Source organism: Volvox carteri, assembly GCF_000143455.1.
Source record: "Volvox carteri f. nagariensis unplaced genomic scaffold VOLCAscaffold_32, whole genome shotgun sequence".
In the NCBI taxonomy this organism is placed as follows: domain Eukaryota; kingdom Viridiplantae; phylum Chlorophyta; class Chlorophyceae; order Chlamydomonadales; family Volvocaceae; genus Volvox; species Volvox carteri.
The window spans coordinates 548,102-572,723 of record NW_003307575.1 but is presented as its reverse complement, the minus strand read 5'-3'; the positions used below and the strand labels follow the sequence as shown (position 1 = coordinate 572,723).

The 24,622-nt window shown below is 53.7% G+C and overlaps 4 protein-coding genes across 4 annotated transcripts; 3 read left to right on the top strand and 1 right to left on the bottom strand.

The window, feature by feature from the left end:
* Nucleotides 1-794: 794 nt before the first annotated feature.
* Nucleotides 795-4,663, bottom strand: VOLCADRAFT_93548 (uncharacterized protein; the record flags this gene model as incomplete). The annotated part of the gene is made up of 7 exons (XM_002952754.1): nucleotides 795-847; nucleotides 1,164-1,536; nucleotides 2,071-2,142; nucleotides 2,218-3,605; nucleotides 3,822-4,031; nucleotides 4,349-4,497; nucleotides 4,659-4,663. 7 exons carry the CDS (start codon nucleotides 4,661-4,663, stop codon nucleotides 795-797), a joined length of 2,250 nt encoding a protein of 749 aa, XP_002952800.1.
* Nucleotides 4,664-5,503: 840 nt separating this feature from the next.
* Nucleotides 5,504-6,728, top strand: VOLCADRAFT_121100 (uncharacterized protein; the record flags this gene model as incomplete). Its single annotated transcript, XM_002952824.1, has 2 exons — nucleotides 5,504-5,551; nucleotides 6,073-6,728. 2 exons carry the CDS (start codon nucleotides 5,507-5,509, stop codon nucleotides 6,385-6,387), a joined length of 360 nt encoding a protein of 119 aa, XP_002952870.1. The 3' UTR covers nucleotides 6,388-6,728.
* Nucleotides 6,729-11,304: 4,576 nt separating this feature from the next.
* VOLCADRAFT_93546 (uncharacterized protein) lies at nucleotides 11,305-20,952 on the top strand (the record flags this gene model as incomplete). The annotated part of the gene is made up of 8 exons (XM_002952823.1): nucleotides 11,305-11,465; nucleotides 12,065-12,271; nucleotides 13,161-13,254; nucleotides 15,228-15,374; nucleotides 16,232-16,344; nucleotides 17,447-17,543; nucleotides 18,880-19,050; nucleotides 20,890-20,952. 8 exons carry the CDS (start codon nucleotides 11,305-11,307, stop codon nucleotides 20,950-20,952), a joined length of 1,053 nt encoding a protein of 350 aa, XP_002952869.1.
* A 403-nt stretch (nucleotides 20,953-21,355) lies between these two features.
* On the top strand, nucleotides 21,356-24,159 carry VOLCADRAFT_82001 (uncharacterized protein). The gene is made up of 2 exons (XM_002952822.1): nucleotides 21,356-22,650; nucleotides 22,984-24,159. Exons 1-2 carry the CDS (start codon nucleotides 21,564-21,566, stop codon nucleotides 23,373-23,375), a joined length of 1,479 nt encoding a protein of 492 aa, XP_002952868.1. The 5' UTR covers nucleotides 21,356-21,563; the 3' UTR covers nucleotides 23,376-24,159.
* The last annotated feature ends 463 nt before the right edge of the window (nucleotides 24,160-24,622 follow it).

Genomic DNA, 24,622 nt, shown 5'->3' with positions numbered 1-24,622 from the left:
TGGCTGGTTGCAAAACTGATGATTACGCGAATAACGACACACGACACGTACGACGCCGAGAATGACGGGACGTGGCGTCCCGCGAGGAATAATCCAGAGTCCAGGTTTCAAGATCCAAAACCAGATGGATCCAGGATCCTGCAGACAACCGCGCACAGTCGTAGTGGCTCCGTTTCGCAGGACCCTACCGGGCCCCCACCCCTACCTAACCCCCATCCCCCCACGCCCCGGGGCAGCCCCGTACGACTGTTGTACTGCCTGGTACTGCGGGTACACCAAATAAACACAAATGCCAGCACGTACACATCCTCGCCAATCCCCGCCACCACCACCCCGCAATCACCTCAACCACGAACCCCGCCGCCACGGCCAACAGTCAAACAAACAAAACAGGTGGCGCCATCGAAAGGCGTCCGAGCGGAGGTGTGTTTGTGTGTGTGTGTGTGTGTTTGTGTGTTTGTGATATAATACCACCCCACCCGCCGGGGGCGTTTTGGTTGCAGGTGTCCTCCACCTCGTTTTACCGCCCCCGTTGCGTCATAGTCGCAATACACGCTGAGAGAGCTGCTGCGTTAACAGTCCCCTGAAGATATTGTTGTGTCTGGGCTGTGCGGGTTTGCGTCATGTCGTACATGTGTGGAGGGGCTATATTGGCGGCTGTGTCGCGCAAGCTGGCCTAGGGAGCTGATATTTGTCGTGGTGGTTGTGGTGGTTGTGGTAGTTGCTGTAGTACTGGTGGTGGTTGTGGTAGTTGCTGTGTTCGGACTGGTACCGCCGTCTGCCGTACAGACCTTTCATCGGGCCCTCTTGGGCAGTGGGGCGGGCTCCGACATCAGGTCCGCCGCTGCTGGTGGGGTTTGGGGGGGGGGAAGGAGGGAGGGGGTGAAGAGGGCGGGAGGCAGGTGAGTAATATTATTGGAGGGAGCCATCAGCAGCAGCTTCCCATGTCGTACCATTAGGTACATGGAGTGCCGCCTGCTGGCTGCGGGTCCCCCATCCCCCCACAAACATATTAAAACACAAGATCCCAAAGCCGTAATCCCACCTCCTGCCTTCCATGTATTGCTCCCCCGTCCAACCCCCCATCCACCCCACCCCACTCCAACCCTCAGCCCCCGGCCCCCCACCACCACTCCAACCCCCAGCCCGCCCCCCAGCCCCACCTGTCAACACTTTAGATCCCAAAGGGGAGCTCCTCCTCGGCTGCTGTTGAGTCAGCAGCTCCTCGTGGGAACCATCATTGTTGCTTCCCCCCGGCAAAGCACTGCTGCCCCCTGGCCCTCCTGCCCCTGGCCCCTGCTGCTGCTGCTGCTGCTGGGCCTGCGGTGATACGTGCTGTTGTTGCTGTTGTTGTTGTTGTCCTCCTTTGTTGAGGAGGGGGGCCAGCAAAGCGGCTCCGATGCCGCCATCAAGTAGGGAAGAGGAGGGGGCGGCCTCGGGACCCGGCTCCTCGTCAGACGTGAGCCGGCGATCCATCACGGCTCGCTTGATGCGGGAGTCCACTTTACGAATGGCCATAGCGCGCAGGCGCGCGGCCTGGGGGTCCGAGGGGAATCGGAGGTTCGGAGGGGGCCGCGGAGAGACGACGACGAGGAGGGGGACGCGGACATATATGTATATCGGATATATGTATATCAAACATACATGTGGAAACCTGCATGGGAACCTTCGTCTCCATTTCCCCCCCTTTCCGCCCATCCCCTTTGTCTTTTACACGCACACACACACACACACACACACACCGCGACGTTTTGCAGCTGACGTTTTGCTCTTTCTGCATACATCCTCCCCCACCCTTTTACCCCCACTAAGCCAGTCATTTCGATTTTTCTCCCCCCTGGACTCGTCGACAGCGCTAGACGCTCTCATTCGCAATCTAGCTCCCTGGCCACGTCGCCGCGGCCACGACTACTTCCCCCAAGTCACACTACTGGTCGGTAGCTTCGCACAGCGTCTGTCTGTCTGTTCCTGAGGACGCATCCGTCCATATCTGGTATCAACATCAGCATCAGTCGTCTGTGGTTCACCGTCTGTCCCCCCAAACCCCCTAAAACGGGTGGTTCATCTTACCCCCCTAAAACCCATCAGTACGTGAGTTAACGAGCCCTGGACCTCCCTGCGTCGCTGTGATGGACCTCTTCTCTACGGGCCGGGCCGGGGCGGGGCGGGGCGGGGCGGGGGGCCGCCCTCCCCATTCCTCCTTTCTTTCAAGCCTACCTCAGCCTCATACGACGTAATGGCCTCAGACAGCGCCGCCATATCCGCGGCAGACAGACCGCCGCGACCGCCGCCGCTGCCGCTGCCGCCGCCGCCGATCGGCGGGGGGCCGTCCCTATCCCGACCCTCACCGCCGCCGCCGCCGATAACCACCCGCCGGGTCGTCGCCGTCGTCGTCGCCATCGCCGACGTCGTGCCGTTACCACCAATAACTGGGAGCCGTACATCTTGGTTCTGCTGCTGCTGCTGCTGTTGCTGATGATAATGGTGATGGTGCGAAGGGGAGTTGGGGGTCGGTATTCCCGCCACTGAATCTCCCTCCACCGCCGCCGCCGCCATGGCTGCCACCGCCAACACCTCCGACCCCCGCGGCACCAGCCCACCGCGCCGTAAGTCCCTAACGCTCATTGCGCTGGGAAGATAACCGTTTGCGTTGCCAGTTGGGCTCAACGGTAAACCGCCGTTGCTTGACAGGATAGGAGGCGCCGCCGTTGCTGGCGGCGTGGGGTGCGGCGCCTCGGAGACCCGGCCGCCCGCTCGATTGCCCTGTTGGCTCCGCGCCGTGGCGGCCTCCCCCATCTCCGACCGTCGCCCCAGTCTTGGCGGGTACGACGCTGACGGCGACGCGCCGCCGCCGGGTGATAGCGGCGACCCAATACTAACGGTCAACGACCCTCTACTAGGGCCGCTCGACAACACCCCGCTCATGGACTGATGCATTTGTAATGGCGATAACCCGGAAACAGCGACGGAGTATCGGGAGGCGGCGGCGGCGGCGGCGGCGGCGGCGGGCTGTTGATGCTGTGATGGTGACGACAACGATGACGATACGGTGCCCGGCAGCGACGGCTCGCCGCTGCCGCCGCCGGCCCCAAGGACACCAGCGGGATTCTGGACGTTTCGGAATGGCGAACCTGAATCCGCCCCCGCCGCCGCCATTCCCATCGTTGACAATCTAGAAGGTGCTGGCGGTTGCTGCAGCTGTAGCTGCAGCTTGACAGCCTCCCTGATGATGGAGGGCTTGCGCTCTAGACGCGGGGTCTGCTGTACGACGCCACTGCCGCCGCCGCCGGCGGCGGCAAACAATCCCGAGTCAGCGCTTAGGGCCGCTGGGGGCAACTGCGCCGAGGAGCGGCTGGGCAGTGCCGGCGCTGGCGTTGACGCCAGGGAAGGCAGCGGCTGCGAGTACGACGACGAGTACGACTGCTGCTGCTGTTGTACGGTACTAAGCTCCTGACGGAGCCGCGCCGGCATCATGATGAGTGCCGCCTGGCTGACGTCAATGTTTTGGACGTTCTGCGCGATTTCGGACACCGTTACTGATTTGCACCGTTCCCGCCCTGATGACTTCGAACCCGCCGCCGCCGCTGGAGGGTCCGTTCCTCGGCCTCCGCCGCCGTTTTGTGAATGCCGACTCAAGTGTGAATGAATGTTGCTATTGTTATTATTATTATTATTATTATTATTATTATTATTGTTATTGTTATTGTTATTGTGATGGTTGTGGTTGTTGTAGGGTGAGGGGAGGGAGCCGCTGCCTTGGGAGCGCTGCGTCTCCAACATCTCGGCTCTGGAGGGCTGTTTTAGGACGGCGGTCAGCCCACTGGGGGCAGTTGCGAGGAATTTGTTCAGGTTGACTTGGGATTGTCGGCGCGGGACGACGATGTTTTCAGCGGACGATGGGCCGGAAGGCTCCACGGCGGGTGGGCCGCCGCTGCCGGCGGCGGCGGCGGTAGCGTCGCCGCCGTCAACGCCGGCGCCGTCGTTGATGCGTTGAGGAGGTTGTACCACTGGCGGCAGCGGCGGTGGTGGGGCTGGTGGCGAGGGTGAAGGCATGGTGGGGACGGGGGGCATGGAAGGAACCGACCGTGTGTGTTGCGGGCGCAGCTCGCCGACTCCCTCGGCGACGGCACGGCGGCGGAAGAGGTTGAGGACTTTGGACATCGAGGGAGGTGGTGAACGCTGGAGAGCTGGAGCTGGTCGACGGCGTTAACGTGCTGGTGGTGAGAAATTGTTGTTGTTGATGATGATGTTGTTGTTGTTGTTCTGCTGTTTTTTGATCTCTTCAGGGTGATGGAATGGTAGTAGTGGATTTAAATGCCGTTGGGGGAAGCGGTTATTGGGGAGCGACCTAAGTTGTACGGCGGTGGAAGGGCTGTCGGTACGGAGAATATCGAGAAATGGGATGGGCTGGGATGGGCTGCTGAGACGTTCCAGGGGCCCTGAAAGCACGAAAAGGCTGACAGTGAAATGCCTGGCACTAGGAACACAAGACGTCGCCTGCGCAGGGGTGCGCGGGACAATAAAAAGGGGACGGGGGTAACGCCAGAATTTTTCTAGGCCCGTAAAGTAAGCACGCGAGACGAATTGTGGGAGGATTGAGTAAAGGTGCATTTCCAGTGCGGATTAAGGCCAGGGATTAGGGCAAGGAACGAGCTTACCACATAGTTTTGTTCCATAAGGGAACCAAAGGTTGAAAAGGCGAGGTAAGTTTGCCAACAACTTAGCCGTTTGAGCAGGTATCGATGGAGGGCAGAGGGTTAATCCCTGGCCTTAATCCGCACTGGAAATACACCCTAAAAGACAAGGCGGCTTGTGTGCAAGCAATCCACGAGTGCAGATGGGAGATAACAAAAAAACGAGCTAACAGGGCATGCAAATTGGAACAAGTATATTGCAATATCGAGTCTAAGACAGGTCCTGCGCTGCAGTTCCACGGGCAGAGGTTCACATGCACAGCCCCACCTGTTGACCTTCTACAAGGCCCTCCTGCCCGTCATGCCCTCCATGAAACTTAAAAGGCCGATATGAGTAGCGGTCGGAAGGAGCCTTTGCTGCAACCAAATTTACATGGCTTTCTCTTGGCTATCTGAGCTGACGTGCTCTCCACAAGGTTGTATTTGGTAGTGCATTGTGATAAATGCGGTTTTGCAGCCCGTCGTTCTATTCAAATGGTATCCAGGACATGTTATAAAGAAGGAAGCCTAAAAACCCCCGGACCCTGGTTTGTCCTCAGATACAAGGAGCGTATAAGATACAGTGCTGAAGCACGTAACTGTGTGACTATACATGATTGCTTTGGGTAGGAAAGGAGGACAACAAAGAATACCCGCTGTACGACGGAGCGCATTTTTACAACTCAGGTGCCAGTCACACATGAATTGGCTTCACGTTATATGCTTATCAAGACTCTTTTTTTTACACACTGCGCTTTACCTGTCGGAAGACTGGATGCACACTTTACCGTAACGGCATTTCCAACGTAAACACACTTAGCAAGAAAGGAAGAATGCACCCCGCGCTTATTCCGGAGAAGCATCCACTATGCGGAAAGGTAGGCTACAAGCGCGTAAGCGTGTGCGGCAGGTAAAGCCGATTTCCAAGGGCGGACTTAATGCCTTGTTACTTTATAGTATGTCCTCATGGAATAAAGTGTCTTTGGATCGTCCTGCTTTTACATTGGTTCCCGTAGGCGCTAATGCGCTGGCTTGACTCTTCCACCGTGTCGGTACTGACAGAAGTCAGTCAACCTCAACTCCACAAGAAGCACCTCGCATCTCTCCTATCTTAACTGATATCTGTGGCACCCACCGCGCGGCATGCACTGCACACTTGCCGTCGTTTCTGTAGGCGCGACGCTTGCCCATTCCTGATCGCCTGTCACACACGACCCTGCCCCACATCAAAAATCTTTAATTCCTTGCTCCTTGTCCGTCCCCCACATACGCTACCTTTAGCCGTATCCCATTCTTTTTTTCTCCCTACTCCTCGCCACACCCCTGACCCTTGACCCTAATCCAGCACCCCCAACCTAGTCTCTACCCAGCCCCAAACGGATTTCCCTCCCCGCTGCAGTACATGGAGGCTTTGATGCAGTGCCGTAAGGAGAACCCATACCGCAAGTACGTAGGAGTGTGCTCCGAGATCACTTGGCAGCTGTCTGCATGCCTCAAGCAGGAGAAGAAGATTGTACGGGAGCCCCGGCAGAAGCGCTTCCACGAACGATGGACTCAGAAGAAGCAGGAGGACCAGGAGCGGCTGCAGAAGCTGCAACAGGAACGAACAGCGACAGCCGGAACCCCAGGAGCAGCAGCAGCAGCAGACCCAGAGACAGGAGCAAACGCTGCTGACCCGCTGGCAGCAAGCGGCGGCAGTGCTGGGACTCGATGACCGGAAACAACAGCAGCTTTCAGCAACGGTATATTAGTTAGCAACAGTGTTAGCAGCAGCTGCAGGCGGAGGAAGAGGAGGATCAGCAGGCAGGAGGAGCCGCACACGTCAGCCATGGCTGCAGCGGTGGAGGGAAACGAGGGGAGGAGGGGATAGCGGGAGGAAGAGAGAGAGAGAGATATCAGTGGTTGCGGCACCGAAGGAGGCCGTGCGCCGTGTGATGTAAATAACCTGATAATGACCAGACGTCGGATATGAGGGGGGAAAGAGTGCAATGATGACGACAGTGGAATTGCTGATGATGTTGGTGACGACGAGGAGTGACTGTTTTTTTGTTGTTTGTTTGCAGTGTGTGCGACTGCGGTAATACGTCATTGCGAACGAACACGTCAGAGAGGCCCTTCAACCCCTTCGGGCATGACTGGACGTGTTGTCAGTCCGTGTGCATGAACGAACGAATATGTCGCAAGGCTTGGAGAGAGAAATAGTGGAAAGAAAGAGAGAGAGGAAGGAAGAGAGAGAGAGAGAGAGAAGGAAGAGAGAGAGACAGAGGGGGGGGGAAGAGAGAAAGAAAGGAAAAGAGACAGGGGGAAAGGAGAGAGGGGGAGGGAGAGAGGCAGAGAAATATAAGAGGTGCGGGGGGAGGTACGTAGCAGCTTAGGGAGGAAACAATCGGACTCACGTAAGACTAAGAAATCTTGGACTATTCAGAACCAAAGTGTCATATGACCCCCCCCCCAATGTTGTGGGGCAGAGCGCGGTTGAAAGCAGGAGGAGGAGGGGGTGGAAAGAAGCTCCCCTTTTCCTGAGCTGCTCTATGACGCTCTATGCCGCCCCACGATCTTGACCCAGATGGACGCGGCCACGGTTATAGCTGTTTAGGGTAGGGAGGGAGGGCGGGAGAGAGGGAAAGCTAGAGGGGCCCACTTTGCAAGGCGTTGTGTGTCGCCGGCTGCTGTTTGCTTGAGTGTGTGTGTGTGTGTGTGTCGCTGGGCGAAGTGAACAACGTCTATGTACACGTTGGCTCTATATATGTATACATGTGTGTGTGGGGGGGGGGGGAGTTGTCATGGTTTGGGAGAGTTTCTTCGTGTGGTGAAGGTTGCTATAGTCGTAATTACCCATGGCGGCTTTTATTATTATTATTATTATTATTATTATTATTATGATGATGATGATGATGATTGTGGATGCTCTCCCCCATCCCTCGTCCAGGCATATATGAAAACATATATGAAAAAATTCACACCCGGTCTTCAACCCTTTTCGTACATATCCATTAGACAACAACACAATCCGTACACAGCCGCGCCTTTCCGCCGGTACAGCCGTACACTGTACTGCCGGTGAACTACACCCACCATGGCTAGGGGCCCTGAATTTGACGACCCGTGGACTCAGCACCGCCCGGCACTAGCCCCGGCCTGAGTTCTCGATCATGGATTCGAGCCTACGTTTCATGTGCGGCGCTTTTTTTTGGATTGGAACCGAGCGTAATTGGAACCACACCGCCTGGGGTGTGTCAGTTATGTCGGTTATGGTGGTTGGTGAGGTGTTTTTTGGATTAGGAAAACTGTGCGGCATCACCATGAGGTGGTCCTGTGTGTGTGTGGTCCTGTGTGTGTGCGCAAGGGGAAGGGAAGGACTGCGGCACGTGATGCAGAAAAAGAATTTTACCTTTTCATGTATGTATGTTGTTACAGGGTGGTTAACTTCGCCAGCGGCCCCCTTTCCCGGGGCAGTCCCTGCTCTCCCCTGCTAGAGGGGCACCCTAATCCGTCACCCCATCCGACTTCAGAATGTATTCGTTGGGTTCGGCAACTCACCACCAGCATCCAACCAAATCTAGCGGATCACCGGCGCATCAACTTAGTTCCTGGTCAGCTCGCAAGTTGATTTAATCACGTCCTACATCGTCCATATAATGGGGGGCCACCTCCCATTTCAACACTCCTCAAACACCCGAGGAGTCGGCAGGCGGATTTGAACCTGGACCTCCGGGAGCAGAAGTCAGGCCTTAACCTCTGCCAGCCGCCTGCTCATGTATGTATGTATGTGTAAAAGACGGTGCATCGTGGTGCATGGCGCGTGGTGGGATTTGGGAAATCCGTAACACCACCACCACCATGTTGTCGCTTTGCGCTCTTCTTTGTCCCCTCTGGGTCACACACTCCAAAGGGGATAGTTATATTGTGTATCTGGATGACCTCACCGCCAAAAAAGGAGTCGGGAAGAGGAAGACTTTCGTCGCGCGCGACTACGGCTGCAGCTTTTCAGGTTCTCGCTGCGGTTCTACCGAGGAAACGTTCCCCTAAAGGGGATGAACCAAAGTCTCTTCTAAAGGGTTGTCTTCTTTAGGGGAAGAAGAAGAGACTTTGGGGAAGAACTAAAGAAGACAACCCTAAAGAAGACAACCCTTTAGTTCTTCCCCTTTGGTGTAAGACATAAAACGGTGTGAGGTTGTTTTATAGCGCTAGATTAAATTGTTTATTCTAGTTAGCACTCCTGAAATGGGAACACCTCAAGGAGGAATAATTTCACCCACCGACTAAAAAAAAATACAAAATTCTTTTGAGTCACAACAAGCCAACAAGCTTTATTCCTTGCCATGGTCCCCGTGGTCCTCGTGAAAAGCGATTTGGGTCAACAGGCCAATCACCCATGTAATAACAGGTCGGGAAAAGGGGGCACAAAGGACCACGGGAGATGGGATTGTGATGAGTGTTGCGTGTGTCGTAACGAAGGGACAGCGTTTAGTTCTTCTCTCCCTCCCTCCTCTAAATTTGCCTCTCAAGCCCGCACAGCCTCTCTTTTTGATCTCGCTCCCTGCACGTCCTTCTGGTAAAAAAAGGTGTGATGTATTGCGAAGACTCGTCCTATCTGTGCGCCACGGACAAAGATACCCTGTGGTCGATTCTCTGTCACCCTGATTTTTCCTTTCCCGTTTACCTTTTTTTACCGTTTTTTTATTGCTGTCCGCGATATGTCTTTTTTTGTGTGTGGGGGGGGGGAAAGGGTGCTGGGAGAAAGGAGGGGGGGGGTAGCTGCTTCCTTGATGGTTCACTTCAGCCGATACCACTGTAACACAGCAAAGGTGGAACCCGGAATGCTCTTGCTCAGATTGGCTTTTTGCGTCGTTACAGAGCCCGACAGGACTGCGTGAACGGACAAGAGTTGCGAAGACTCTCAAGGACAATGAGAGAATGAAATACGGTGGGTCCATTGGCCCCCGCGGCTTTGACGGACCCCTCAGCACACACACCGGTGCGGACACTTTAAAACTGTAATACTGTTATTGCCCAGTAAGATGGGGCGGAGGGGGAGAGAGAAAAGGACGAGATGCGGGGGGCGCCTGGCGGCATTTTCCATTTCCATTTGTTTGCTTTGTGTGTGCGAATTGGGTTATGAGCTCTGCTGCTGTGTGAAGTGAAGTTAATGACTGTTCGCTAATGGTTAATCATTGCATGTGGTACGACTGTACGACGGATGTTCTGTACTGGTATGTACGAATGCCGGTGCTTATTACTGGCTCAGGACGTCGTGTCTTGCGTGTACATCTTCTACCAGTTTGGCTCTTGAGCTAAGCGAAGCTCTCAAAAAGCAATCTGATGATTTTCAATATTATCAGTCAGGTAATGGTGCGTTGTTGTTCTTGTTGTGTGTGTGTGTGTGTTTGTCGGTCGTTTATTCGTGTATTGACATATGGTGTGCGTGTCGGCCGCATGCGGTGCATTGCTTCATCAACGACTGTAAGTCTCTGCCTACGGTTGCTCTTGCTTCTGTGGTTCGACTGATCAATCTGTATGTCTGTATGTCGGCGTTACGAGCGGGTTCGAGGTACACCGTATGGTTACTAGACTTTGAGCAGACTTGGCTTTTTTTTGCTTGCTTTGGAGTCCTGATGTGCGATACCGGCGTTTTTGTTAAAAGGTAATTTGCATAGGTGCAGATTTGCCCGTCCTAGACTTCCATGCTTTGCGTGGATGTTGGTAGACAGGGAGGGCAAGCAGAGGGACACTTTGTTCCGTAGACATACATGCAAAAACTCAAAGCAGGGGAAAAAGGTAATTCTTAGGGAAATCGACTTTTACCGATATATCAACACTGGTTTAAGCTCCAATTAACTGGTCTACCAGGACCAGGCAGAGAGAGCATGGCGATGCATACAGTTGCGTGGGCGTGCATGTGCACAACGCGCTCATTCTTTCAAGCTCCACTGTAACAACTACAACGTCTCATTCTTTGTCATATCTTCTCAAGGTAACGTAGTCTGGTCCGAACAGCAGCAAGTTAATTTTCGTATACTCGCTGAGGGTTACATCTCGGTTGCCGTACATGAAAATGTTTGCGACAAGCATCACGTCGCGGCCGTGATTGCGGGACTCTTGTTTGCCCTTGACGTGCAAGGGTGAGCTTTAACAAATTATAAGGGAGGAAGGACTCAGCCAGTCTTAAGTCCATTCAGCGACTTCTGTTTGTGACACGTCTTGCCTGGTCCTGTGGGTCATCAGCCATGCGAGGCTGTTTTCTTTTCTTTGTGGCTGGCGCTCACGATCATAATGGTTAACTGCCTCGGGGCCCCGCTGCTTACGCTGTGGGCTGGACTGTGGGTTCCCGCCAACTAAAGTAAATCGGAAGCCGTTTATTCGGGACTGCGCATCATCGCCACAGTGATGCATACGTGCGCACCAATAGCTACCATCGCCTCAGCAAATGAATTCACAAAATAGTAAAATATTTCATCCGCATATGCTTAACCCAAATTACGTGAGGGTCCCGGGGAGCCCACACATAGGCCTGACTGACCCTTCCAAGCTTGACTCTTTCGACCTCTCCTTTGCCGTAACGATAGAGCTGTTCATGTCGTCTCCTACTTTCTTTTGCTTGATCACTATTACAATTTTCTAGGAATAAGCCATGGCTTGGTCGTTCGCGTTTCGCCGCATCGTGCCGGCCGCGTTGATCCTGGCGCTTTTGTGCACGACCGCAACGCTGCTTGGGGCGCAGCGCTTCAGAACGCCCAGGAGCAGCCGGACCGAAACGATTTTTGTAACAATTGGCTCCTATAGAGATGTTGAGTAAGTGCAAGCTTGCCAACGGCGAAAGTAGAGCGAATATTGGCAGAGCAGGGCAGCGCTGGCTGCTTACCGTAAGGACTCGGACTTCGCGTTTAATACTTCGCGCCAGGCGCGCAGCTTTTCAACGCATGTCCATAAATATTGTTGAAGATCATAAAGCGATGAGATTATAAAAGATGTTGGCGCCATGTATTCCTTTGTTTTGCTTTCGCTTTTCGTCAGCTTCTCCTGTTCGTCGCCGGCAACCAGGTCGCTCTCAGGTTCATCCCGCTTCCCAGCAGGGCCCCCGCATGACATGGGTCATCATGACATGCAAGGAAATTCATTCGCTAGATTATGCCGCGCACGGAGATGATGATCGCATAAACATATTCGAACGATCTCATCATCCCCGTACATATGCACACACGCGCGTGCGCCTTTCTCGCGATAAGATTCTACTACTTATCCCTTTTTTAAAAAAGTGTTGCTCTCGCATTTTTCGCTCGTTCGCCCGTCCGTCCGTTTATTCGCCCGCTCTTGGGAGAGCACTTGACCAAATAGTGCGACCACACGTCATCCGTTCGCTTTGTGTGCCGTACGATTGCCGTAAAACCCAGATGCGCCGCGACACTCCTGAGTCTATATCGCCAAGCTCGACGCCCCGAGCTCGTATTTGCCGGCGTCGTAACCTACACCGCGGCTCCGAAGCCTGGAATTGAAACCGCCGCCGTGGCTGCCGCAGCCGGCGACATCGCCAACGTCGGCGAAACCGCCACAGCCCATCCCGAGGCCGGCGACGGCGTCGACGGCGGTGAGGGCTCTTCGTCAGCCGCTGCAACTGCTACTGCTAGTGCTGCTGCTGCTGCTGCTGCTGCTGCTGAGCGCTGCGAGTCACCGGAACTGGCACCCTTCGAGAAGAACATCCGGTGCGTGTATGTATGTTTGTCTGTGTGTGTGTGTCTGTGTGTATATGTGTGTGTGTATGTGTGTGTGTCCGTCTGTGTAACTCTACGGCAGGTGGGGCTTATGTCGGATGTGAAAGGAGCGCTTCTCGCGTCACAGGGAACCTACCTAGGTGTCGACGTGTAAGAGAAACAAAAACGTGTGTGTATGTGTGTATGTATGTGTGTATGTGTGTATGTATGTGTGTATGTGTGTATGTATGTGTGTATGTATGTGTGTATGTATGTGTGTATGTGTGTATGTGTGTATGTGTGTATGTGTGTATGTGTGTATGTGTGTATGTGTGTATGTGTGTATGTGTGTATGTGTGTATGTGTGTATGTGTGTATGTGTGTATGTGTGTATGTGTGTATGTGTGTATGTGTGTATGTGTGTATGTGTGTATGTGTGTATGTGTGTATGTGTGTATGTGTGTATGTGTGTATGTGTGTATGTGTGTATGTGTGTATGTGTGTATGTGTGTATGTGTGTATGTGTGTATGTGTGTATGTGTGTATGTGTGTATGTGTGTATGTGTGTATGATCCATCCGCATTTCTTATGTCTGTTAGCACGTCATATGGCGTGACAGCGTCGTCGTAATGGGTGTGCAACGGAAACGACGTGGAACAATAACAGATTGATGTTTATCTGTATGTATGTGAGTTGTGTTGTGGGATATATGTGACTGTATGCCGTTGTATGTATATATATGTGTGTGTATGTGTTTTCTGTATGTTTGTATGTATGTGTACACCACTCATACACACAGGCGACTGTCCCTGGATCTTTCCTCCGCCAAGGGGCCCAGCGTATCCAGACACCAGGCAGCCACAATGTACGGCGGAGAGCAATACCTACTGCAGGTGGGATGTCGTACAGCTGGCCTCGCACAGACCCTCCTGCAAAAACATAATCTGGTTGTGTCAGCCAAAGTGTGCGCTGCTGCGGCGTGGCAGATGGCATGATACACGCACATATATCCGTAGTTATGTACGTCTGTAGTTGTGTACGTCTGTGTAAGATATGTATGTCTGTAGATATCTAGATACACGATGTGCAGCTGGTGTGTGTGTGGGGGGGGAATCCACCACATGATGCGTAACACAACAGAAAAACGAAAAAAAAAACCGTGCCGGGTCAAATTACACTTTTATTAACCTCCCTCCATTCACTGCATGAGGAACACAGCACGCTTTACAGACTGTTAGTTAATAAAGCTCACGTCACGAGACGTCACGAGACGTCACGAGACGTCACGAGATGTCACGAGACGTCACGAGACGTCACGAGATGTCACGAGATGTCACGAGACGTCACGAGACGTCACGAGACGTCACGAGACGTCACGAGACGTCACGAGATGTCACGAGACGTCACGAGACGTCACGAGACGTCACGAGACGTCACGAGATGTCACGAGACGTCACGAGACGTCACGAGATGTCACGAGACGTCACGAGACGTCACGAGATGTCACGAGACGTCAGAGGCGCCGCCCGGAGGGCTCATCGGGTTTCAAACATGCGGATCGGAATGTGGGAGCTGTGTCCGCTCTTCTACATTCCAACCCCCTCTCTGACCTCCACCTCGGAATTTGACTTCATGGGTCACCCCGGACCAACCCAAGCCCAACCTAAACAAAGTGTCTTTCCTTAACTAAGAAGTTCCCCTCATCACATCCCATGCCACTAATGACCCATGGGTCACACTCGCGGTGCAAAAATATTATACAACCGCCGTCTGCGGCTGTACGGCTGTTGGCTTTCAAACCTGATGGACGGCGGCTGTACGGCAAGCAAGATCGATTCTCATATGAGCTTCGCGCCTGGCTGGGATGTGGAGCTGGTACGGATGATACGATCGGCCCCCAGCAAGAATGCCGTACTTACGGTACGTACGAATGGAGCGACCGCTTGTTGGAAATGACCGACACTCATATACCAGTGAATGGTAGCCACAGCAATAGGACCCAACGGGGGTCCGGCGCTTTGCTGGTCTTAACACCGCTCGCCTGACCACCCTTCCATAATTGTTACCTTCACACTCTACAACACTTTCCCTTCCTCCCGTCGCCGATCCCCCGGCTGCGCTCCCTCCCACTCACCTCCTCCCCCTGCGGGCGATCCAAGGCCATCGGGCGTTTCTCTTCGGGCGGGCCCCGCCCTTTCCTCCGCCCTTTCCCCGGCAGACGATGGCATGGTTCATTTCTGAGTTTCATCAGCAGCATCGCAATGATTCCCCCTTTTCCTCCCCTTTCTCTTCCTTTCCCTTTTCCCCGTCTTTCCACACACATAAAGACTCTCACCCGCCGCCTCCGCCCTCACTGGAGTTGTCTTTTCCGAAATCCCGTCCCCGTCCCCGCCCTCGCATACAGCTCCCTACATACATACTTCCCCCCTCCCCTTCCCCCCGTACGCGCGTTTTTTGGGGGGGTTTGTTTGAGAGGAGCACTTGCATGTCACCAGCTTTTTATTACCAGCTAATCAGCCAGTTCTTGGCCAAACCTCGTCAATGCCGCCGCCGGTCCGGCGGCAAACTTTATTCCAGCTTCACGTCAGCAGTTTTTTTTTACTACTTTTCCGCCGCCTCCCTCTACACCTACCTTTACTTCTGTACGCTTGGCCTTACTTAGCTTTTCTTCCGCGCTTATTTTAGTCTTGGCGGCTAGGTAGGTAGTTTTTCCGACATCTTCTTCACTACGTCGTCCCTCGAGGTCGCCGCACTTCAAGAACGCCTTTTGGTCAGATCTAAGTCTGGTACACTCTTGCCCTGGCAGCAGCTTCACTCGTTCTCACGTGGTTCGTCTTTCCCCCCCGTACCCACCACCACTGCACAGCACTATCCGCCTTCCTGGGATGACGTTTCGGAGCGGCGAGTGCCCGTCATGTGTCGAGCCCAGTGGGCGGCGGAGGCGGAGGGGCAGTACGTCATTACCTTGGAGGCCGAGCTCGTGGAGCCCCCCCCCCGCGAGGGGGAGTTCCGGGTGGGAGCGCGGGGCTGTGTGTGTGTCTGTCTGTCTGTCTGTGTATAGGTACATGTGTATATGTGTATATGTCTGTGTGTATAGGTGTCTGTATGTCTGTATGTGTGTGTTATTGATGTGGAAGCCGCGTTGAGGGAAATGGCGCTGGCGCGCGGGGAATACACGGAGAATACCAAAGCAAGCTCCGTAGCCAACAGGTGTGTGTGTGTGTCAGTAGAATCTCGCATCTCGTCCGTCAACCTAGTGTGTGTGACACCTGTAGATGTAGACGTAGTCGTTCCACCAGCGCCACCCTTCCGTAAAGCAAATTGTTGGGCAGTTGGTTTTAGTGCCCTCCTAACCCCCCTCCTAACCCCCCCTCCTAACCCCCCTCCTAACCCCCCTCCTTCGAGCTTTGTCGGTGAATCGCGCTGTGTTGGTCGGCTGGCCGGGCTAGGATAGTCGGGTCGGTCGGGTCGGTTGCGCGTGTTGGGGGGCCTGGGAGGAGCACTTGCATGTCACCGGCAGCTTGTTTAAAACCAGCTTATCAGCCAGTTTTGCTCCAGCTTAAGTCACCTCTACGTCAGCTTTTTGGTCTTCGCCGCCTTTGCACCTACCTTTTTACGGATGGTTTTCCTGCTCTCTTTTCGCACTTTATTTTAGTCTTGGCGGCTAGGCAGATAGTTTTCCGCTATCGTCATCACTACATCATCGCGAGGACTTCTCCTTCGCAAGCGCCGACTGGTTAGTTATGCCTTCTTTATTTCTGGCGGATCAGTCTTTCCTTGCCAGCAGCTTCACTCGTTCACGTGGTTCGTCTTCCCCTCTTACCCCACCTCTTACCCCACCTCCTACCCCACCTCCTACCCCGCGACCAGCCGGTGCCCTTCGCGGCAGCTGGATTCATGTTTACGGAGGCTCGTGTACTGCATGCCGTACCCTTCGACCCCACCCTGGAGTACCTCTTTCACGGAGAAGAGGCGTTGTACAGGTACGTAGTACATGGATGTACAACTGTATAAGTACGGCAGCAGCATTCCGTACATGTCCACATACATACCAAGGCAGGCGGCTGGCAGAGGTAAAGGCCTGACTACTGCTCCCGGCCGACCCGGGTTCAAATCCGCCTATCGGCTCCTCGGGTGTTTGAGGAATGTCGAAATAGGAGGTGGCAACCCATCATATGGACGGTGTAGGACGTGCTGATATCAACTTGCGAGCTGACCAGGAACTAAGTTGATGCGCCGTTGATCCGCTAGATTTGGTTGGATGCTGGTGGTGAGTTGCTGAACCCAACGAATACATTCTGAAGTCGGATGGGGTGAATGGCTTAGGGTGCCCCTCTAGCAGGGGAGAGCAGGGAACTGCTTCGGGAATGGGGGCCGCTGGTGAAGTTAACCACCCTGTAACAACATACATACATACCAACTTACTCTCTTCCATATTACCCGGTGGCAGGATACCCACTCTCCCCCCCCTACTCACCCCGTGATGTGAACACCTCGAGCTTCCAAATATAGTTTTGGACCTTGGCAGGTGGCAGGTGGCAGGTGGCAGGTGGCAGGTGGCAGGTGGCAGGTGGCAGGTGGCAGGTGGCAGGTGGCAGGTGGCAGGTGGCAGGTGGCAGGTGGCAGGTGGCAGGTGGCAGGTGGCAGGTGGCAGGTGGCAGGTGGCAGGTGGCAGGTGGCAGGTGGCAGGTGGCAGGTGGCAGGTGGCAGGTGGCAGGTGGCAGGTGGCAGGTGGCAGGTGGCAGGTGGCAGGTGGCAGGTGGCAGGTGGCAGGTGGCAGGTGGCAGGTGGCAGGTGGCAGGTGGCAGGTGGCAGGTGGCAGGTGGCAGGTGGCAGGTGGCAGGTGGCAGGTGGCAGGTGGCAGGTGGCAGGTGGCAGGTGGCAGGTGGCAGGTGGCAGGTGGCAGGTGGCAGGTGGCAGGTGGCAGGTGGCAGGTGGCAGGTGGCAGCTGTCGCCCCTCCGTTAGAAATGTGTAATAAACCCCTTCCAAAGGAAAACCTCCTACCCCATCCATTACATCACATGTGTACCTCCCCCCCCATACATAAACGCACACATACATACATACACACACGCACCCTCCAGTGCTCGCCTGTGGACGCACGGCTGGGACATGTTCGCTCCGGACCGCAATGTGGCCTTCCACCACTACGGCAGGGAGGGAGCACCAAAGTTCTGGAACGTGAGTGCGTCATAAACTAGTGCGCATGCATGCATGCATGCTAGTAGTTATGATGCGCGCGTATGTCCAAAATAACTATTAATTTAATGATAAGCACACCGTACGTACTTTTTTTATTATTTTTATTACTTTTATTATTTTATTATTTTATTCTTTATTATATTTATTATATTTATTATATTTATTATATTTATTATATTTACTATGTTTATTATATTTATTATATTATTACGCCGCAGCTAGCGTTCCATAGCTCTCCACAGCATCCCGCGCTTTATCTGCTTAGTTGCGATTTCATGTGGATGGTTCAGCAACCACCACCGGCATCCAACGGAATCCGCCGGATCGGCGGCGGCTCAACTCCATTACTGGTCAGCTCGCAAGTCAACTTTATCCCAGGTCACCACCGTCCATCGACTAGGAGCACTTTACCTTCCACCATCGGAAGGAATAATTTCGACCCTGACAGGTCTCAATCCCGAACCTCCGGGGGCATTGGTGTGTGCTTTACAAGTAGTGCCTGAACTATTGTGCATATGTATATGTTATGTATGTGTACATGCATCTGTACATCACACGTACAGATATATTATGCATTGTACATTGTATCATCAAGTTAGGAAATAGATATACATAATAACGACCGTCACAGCTAGACAACTGAATAAAACCTATCGGCAGGATTTCGACGCGGATGCCAGCTACCACACTCGCAAGGCCGCCGTACTTCGTAAGGTTGGTTCGATAGTTGCCAGCAGTGTACGGCATGCGTACGACATGTGCATGTGATATCTCTGTTGTGTCTCGTACATCATTCTTTTACGTCATACACAGCTGGGCGCGCTTTGGCACTCCATGATGGGTCACTTAGCTATGTATGTATGTATGTATGTATGTCAGTTGTCTGTCTGTTCGGTAAGCGGCAGGTGAAGCGGATTGGGCGGCGCTAGGAACACACTTCGTCGTGGTGTAAAGTCCTTTGGTATTGGGTACAAGCACATGTGCTGAAGGGCCACTTATCATGAGTTCTGCCTGTCTGTGACAACTAGCTAGATGCATGCAGCTAAGTGATCCCTGAAGCGCGCTCTTCAGTGTGTGTTCGGGTTCCCAAGTGATCTATGAAGGACGTGCGAAGAGGGTAGAACTAATATATTATATAAAATATTAAGATAACACGAAGTGGAGGCGTTGTAAGAGTGTTTATTGTTCCTGATCTTCTTCGGGCACCTCTCCACTGCTCGTGTGTTTTCTGTCTGGCTCAGTCTGGCTCATCAAATGTTTTTTACTTGCGGACTGGTAAAAAGATGTTTTGTTGTGACGTTCTGACGTTGCACAGGTTGCGGCTCTGATGCTTAGTGAACACGGCACCGGATTCAAGTACGGCATGGGCACGCAGCGCACCGTACGGCAATGGTGGCAGTACAGCGGATTGGATCCAACGAATAGGTCACAAGTGTTGGATGGGCGGAAGTTCTGTCGGGTAGCGGCGGCACGGCAGCCCCTACATGTGGGTCGTGACGATAGTACTGCCATGTACGGCGAACGTACGGTCGATGGTACAACAAAATCGACGGACTGGCTGCAGTCATTACCGTGGTTGCGCCAGCAGTACCGCAGCGACGGTTCGCATTCGCGGCGGGTGGTGAAACGATAAAAATAGTAGTCTGCCTGAATCAGTCCGCCTGGTTTGTTTTCTGGGTGCGGTCTCTTAGGTGTGTGTACGTAGAGAACTGATGGGCTGGCTGCTGGAAAGGAGTGATGAGGAGTCACGCACCTGCGCCACGCGTACGTATATATCGGCAGTCCGTATGTATGTATGTATGTTGTTACAGGGTGGTATAGCTTCACCAGCGGCCCCCATTCCCTTGGAGGCAGTTCCCTGCTCTCCCCTGCTAGAGGGGCACACCCTAATCCGTTCACCCCATCCGACTTCTCAGAATGTATTCGTTGGGTTCAGCAACTCACCACCAGCATCCACAACCAAATCTAGCGGATCAACGGCGCATCAACTTAGTTCCTGGTCAGCTGTGCGTTCGTCCTCTATTCCCAGGTTCTGGTTATTATTAATCGCGTCGATAGCACGCCAGCGGCAGTGATCCGTGATTGCGTCAAGAAGGGAGGAGCGCGTTGCTTTACCCTGTGTTGTGTGGCCGTCCGCTAGCCTGTTGGCAGTCCCCCTACCACTCTCCCCGAAGGTACGTTTCGGGGCACCCTCATCCTCAGCCAGATAGTTTCTCCCACCCATGTGTGCCCACTTCTGCGAAGTCAGTGATTTCGCACACATGTGATGCTCCCCAGACCTGCTGCTCGCACTATTAAATGAACCGCAGGATAGGACATATAGGAACGCACAAACGAAAACGAAGTAAGGCGCGATGATGCGCCACGCCAGGGGGATTTAGCCCTCAAATCCTTTCGACGGGGGGCCATCCAGTGCTAGTAACGGCACACTTTTGCACCGGGCTTTCTGCCATTTTTAAAATACAGCAACTTGCCGCACTGGCCCAGGGGAATGAATGCACATGATTGCGGATGGTTGACGTTCAAAGCTTGTTGAAAGTCTGGTCAGTTGTGGCCCGTGAAGGCGCCAGCCGCTGGAGCCCTGGCATGTGAATGCGATTGTTACAGTGGACCCTGAACGGGTCGAGTGCAACGCCCCTAGGAGCGCCTCTCCCGCACAACACTGGCATGTGCACGCGCGAATGATGCGTAGGATGCAGGCCGATTGGACGTGAACGGACATATAGGGGAGGCCGTGGCAGTTGCTGACAATATTAGAGTTGCGCACGAATTAGTCTTTATGGAGGGGACTAAAAGGTGATGAGTACCAAAAGCGAACCGCCTTGAACCGCATGGAACGTTTTCCGTTGACATTCCAAGTTCTGTTGCAGTCCAGGGGAACCTGATGCAGCAACGCTGTTGGGTGCCTTTGACGGGCTGCGCAGTTTGCTGGCTTTACATGTGTACCGTTGAGCACCACAGCACGCTTCGGCCGTGCAGTTCTTGAAGTGTCGCTTTGCGAGGTCAATCGAGCGACCGCGTGCGCTCGCCCTTTTCGGCCGTTCCGACACGATACCGTACATACATATCGGGGCCAAGCAGTCAGCTTAAGTGCGGAATGCAGTCCTTTCCTACGTGATGTCTTTACGGAAGCTGAAATGCTGAGCATTCCGCTAGATAATGATGCTGCGCGGTGGTGAGCAATGGCTCAGGTGCCCCTGCTTTTCCCCGCCAGCTTGCCAAACCAGCCTCATTATGGGGCCAGTAAGCGCATCCTAGAGGGTCACCTATCACGGCTTGATGTTGATACACGAAATCTGTCTTTTCTCCTGTCCTCCCTCGCCAGCCGCTGCAAGGCAGTTCTTGCCCCCACCATAAGATCGCCCTTGATGTCCCCGAATGGCTGTGAAATTTACAGTATGTTTTAGAGGGAAGTATTGTTTGCTGCCACTCATGGGAAAGGGAAGGTTAGAGACTACACCCGTGGGTCGCCAAGAAGCTTCAGAAGCTTCAAAATGCGCGTGTTTGCGTAACTGTTTCTGGAAAATGGGAAATAAAGATCATAGCTGAACATGTTTTCCTGCTAGTTACTTGCTGCAAAGTAGGGAATGAGCCAGAGCAAAACATGGCTATTTGTCCACGGACCTGCGAGACATACAAAGCAAGCCCAACATATTCCAAGCTAGTGCTCGGCATCACAGCTCTCGCCGATTCAGGGGTTTAAAAGGCTCGCTTGCACGACTGCTCGTCCAATTGTGCGAAGCGCGGGCTTTACCTCTCGCGTATGGTTAACTTACCTTTGTCTAAACTACCAAATTGCAGGTAGCTTCGGCCATAACACTTTCCTCTGTGAGCAGCTCGATATATGCGCGTCTCTATCCTTAGCCTCACTATTCCCGCGCTCATCCTGATCTTGGCCGAACGCTCCATCTTTGCTTCTTAAGGTATCAGGTTTTCACCCTGTAGGGCTGCGGACATCAGCTGTGACTGCTCGCCGCCTGTAACGCTCGGATCAGACCAATGGCTGCTCACATCGAAAAGGCGCTGGAGAAGGTGGAGAAGTATGTACAGGAGAACAAGAAGACGGTAGCGATCGCTGCTGGTGCCACATCTGTGGCACTGCTTGCAGCTTATGCTTACCGCCGCGCCCAGACGGCGGTCCCGGCCCGCGGCCCATATACGGTCGACACTCTGCCGGCCGACGCTTACGACGCGGTCATCGTAGGCGCCGGTCCTTCTGGCTCCGTCTGCGCTTATTACATGTCCCGCGGTGGTGCTAAGGTAGCCCTTCTGGAGAAGGAAACGTTCCCGCGCGACAAGTACTGTGGCGATGCTGTCTGCACGCCTGCGATTCGCATCTTGGAGGACATGGGCGTCCTCCAGGAGCTCGTCGCCAACAACGAAGCCCATTTTGCCGATGCTGGTGGCTTTGTTAGCCCGAATGGCACTTCCTATATTGGCGTCTCCAAGCAGAAGCTTGGCCAGGCGGCATGCTGTGCGGTTAAGCGTATCAACCTGGACGTGCGCGTCGCCAAAAACGCCGCCCGCGCTGGTGCTGATCTCAAGGAAAACTTTGAGGTTAGCAGTGCTTCTTTTGATAAGGCCTGTGGCCTGTGGACCGTGACATCTGCCTCCGGCGCAACCGTCCGTGGCCGTGTGCTGGTCTGCGCGGACGGCGCCACATCCCGCCTCGCCACCAAGCTCGGCTACTGCACAGAGCCGCCCAAGGGTATCTGCTCGCGCGCTTTCATCGAGGGAGGCACCCACAACACCAACTTTGATGGCGTGTGCTTTTACCCCAAGTGGTCGCTGCCTGGCTATGCCGCCATTTTCCGCCACCCCAACGAGGAGCTCAACTTCTGCTACTACCTCATCCCTTGCGGCAAGGACGGCTACTGCGGTGACGTCAAGGAGTCGGATCTGGCACGTCTGCACAACGACGCAATCAAGTACGACCCGTTTATTTCAAAGTCGATTGGGCCCAACGCAAAGATTGAGCGCATGCGTGCCGCCAGTCTGCGCTTGGGTAGCCAGGGTCTCAAGACGAGCTTTGATGACCACCTACTCATTATTGGTGACGCCGCCGGCCACATCGACCCGTACACCGGTACGTTGATGAAAATGGAAAGTGGCTTAATGGCTAGCGCGCGTATGGCGGGTTAGCAAAGAGGCTAGGGCGGACACAAGAAAAAAAGGGGTTCTGTAAGAGGGAGAACACATCACTTTCCAACCTGTTGTGCAAAGGGCGCACAAGTACATCTGAATTAGGGTGATGGCGAGGCCAGGGTCTTCCGTTAATCTCGGCACGGCATATGACGGCTGATTGGTGGTCATCCTTAACGCGTACGTGACAATGTTAACAGTTGTTAGGAAAGATACTGTGGGGGATCTGTTTGTTTCATTTTGCTCTTGTCCCTGTCACCCCACATGCCCACCGTAGGCGAGGGCATCCACACGGCCATGATGGGCGGCAAGGCGGCTGCGGAGACCATTCTGTCCATGCGCCAGACCGGCGATTTCTCGGCTCGTTCCACCCGGCAGTACGAGGCCAAGTGGCGTGCCCTATACGGCCACGACTTCTGGATGAGCAAGGCGTTTGCGGAGGTGGTGTACCGCTGCCCCATCCTACTGGATGCCGTGGCCAGCGAAATGCAGCGCAAGGGCGATGCCATGATGTCCAAGTGGGCCGAGATCATGACCAACATGCAGCCCAAGACGTACTTCTTGCGGCCGCACGTGGCCATCCCGCTGGGCATTGCCGTGGTGCGCGAGTTTATCGACCAGAAGATCTTGGGCACGAAGAAGGACAAGTACCAGATGTTGCCCAAGTGAGCATCGTGAAGACCGGGAAGCAGTGGACGGTGATGAAACGGTGCTGGGGTTTGATGAAACAGAGCCGTTGTGTCGCTGCTTGTCGCTTTGGTGCAGCTTGCAGAGGCAGGTGGTAGTCGACGCCCATGGGTATGAACCATCTTGTCTTGCGCTGCAAGCTGGAGCAAAGCATGGGAAGGTTATATGTGGTTTGTAGCAAACCCCCGATGCACGGTTGTGCGGCGCGTCGACTGGCGCACAACCCTATTTAATAAGTATGTGAATAGGCCGTGAGTGGTGTTTGACCACGACGTGAAGCGTTTTGAGTGAAGCTGAGCACAGGCCAGGGCGAGCTGCAGCAGTTTTGACTAACCTGTCTAGTTGTCGGTTCCGTATGCGTGGCGGGCGGGCGCAGGTATGATATGATAGTGCGAGTGACAGGGAGACTAACCACTGTGTGCTGCCTTGTTCGACGGGTATGGCGACTATACGACGCCTTCTGCTAATGGCGTTAGGAGGCTTCTTTCGTTTTTTGATTGTCCCTGTGTTTGCGTTTTTTGCAGCTAGCCTTGCCTTGACTAAGGCAAGGTAGATCGCTTCCTTTCTCCTTATCCTCCAATTGTTTAATGAAACAAGGTTATGTATCACGATCGTTTTTGCCACATCTGGCAAATTTTATACACGTGACAGATAACTTGCACAACCCAAAGTATATCATCCGTACACTGATTGTCATTCAAAACAAAGCCGTGCGACGTGAGCAAATTGCAAATATGGTTGATTATTTGTCGTTACGCATGTTTCGAAAATTGCCTCGCCTCTAACTATATTTCTTTCAGGCCAGGATAATAACTATACGCAGTGAAACTAACATAACCGTTGATTATATGGGGTTTCCAGACCGATTCCGGTCATCGCTGCTCCGGACCAAAATAACCAAATCTCTGACTCTGTGCCAACCGTATCAAAGACTTAGGGGTTTTAGTGCATTTAAGACACAGTACGGCAAAAATTGTTAAATGGAACAACGCCTGATCTCCTTCGGACACATCTGTGAGTGATGAACTAACATTACAACGAACAAAAAACACGGCGATCAGAAACAGAAACCAACGACTAAGCATTGATTATGTAGTAGTTGGATAAATACAGGTGGCAATACCACCTGACACCCATGCACCTTATCAGGACCACAAGCGTCAAGATTCCCACCCCAAGACCAAGAACCTCAACCATAAGCTGCCTGGCACAAGACCTACGGAAAAATA

What these genes read in the sequence shown, in the direction of transcription:
- VOLCADRAFT_82001 (XM_002952822.1), top strand. Translation starts at nt 21,564, where the DNA reads ATGGCTGCTCACATCGAAAAGGCGCTGGAGAAGGTGGAGAAGTATGTA. An exon ending in CCACATCGACCCGTACACCG is followed by an intron (nt 22,651 to 22,983) that starts GTACGTTGATGA and finishes TGCCCACCGTAG; the next exon opens with GCGAGGGCATCCACACGGCC.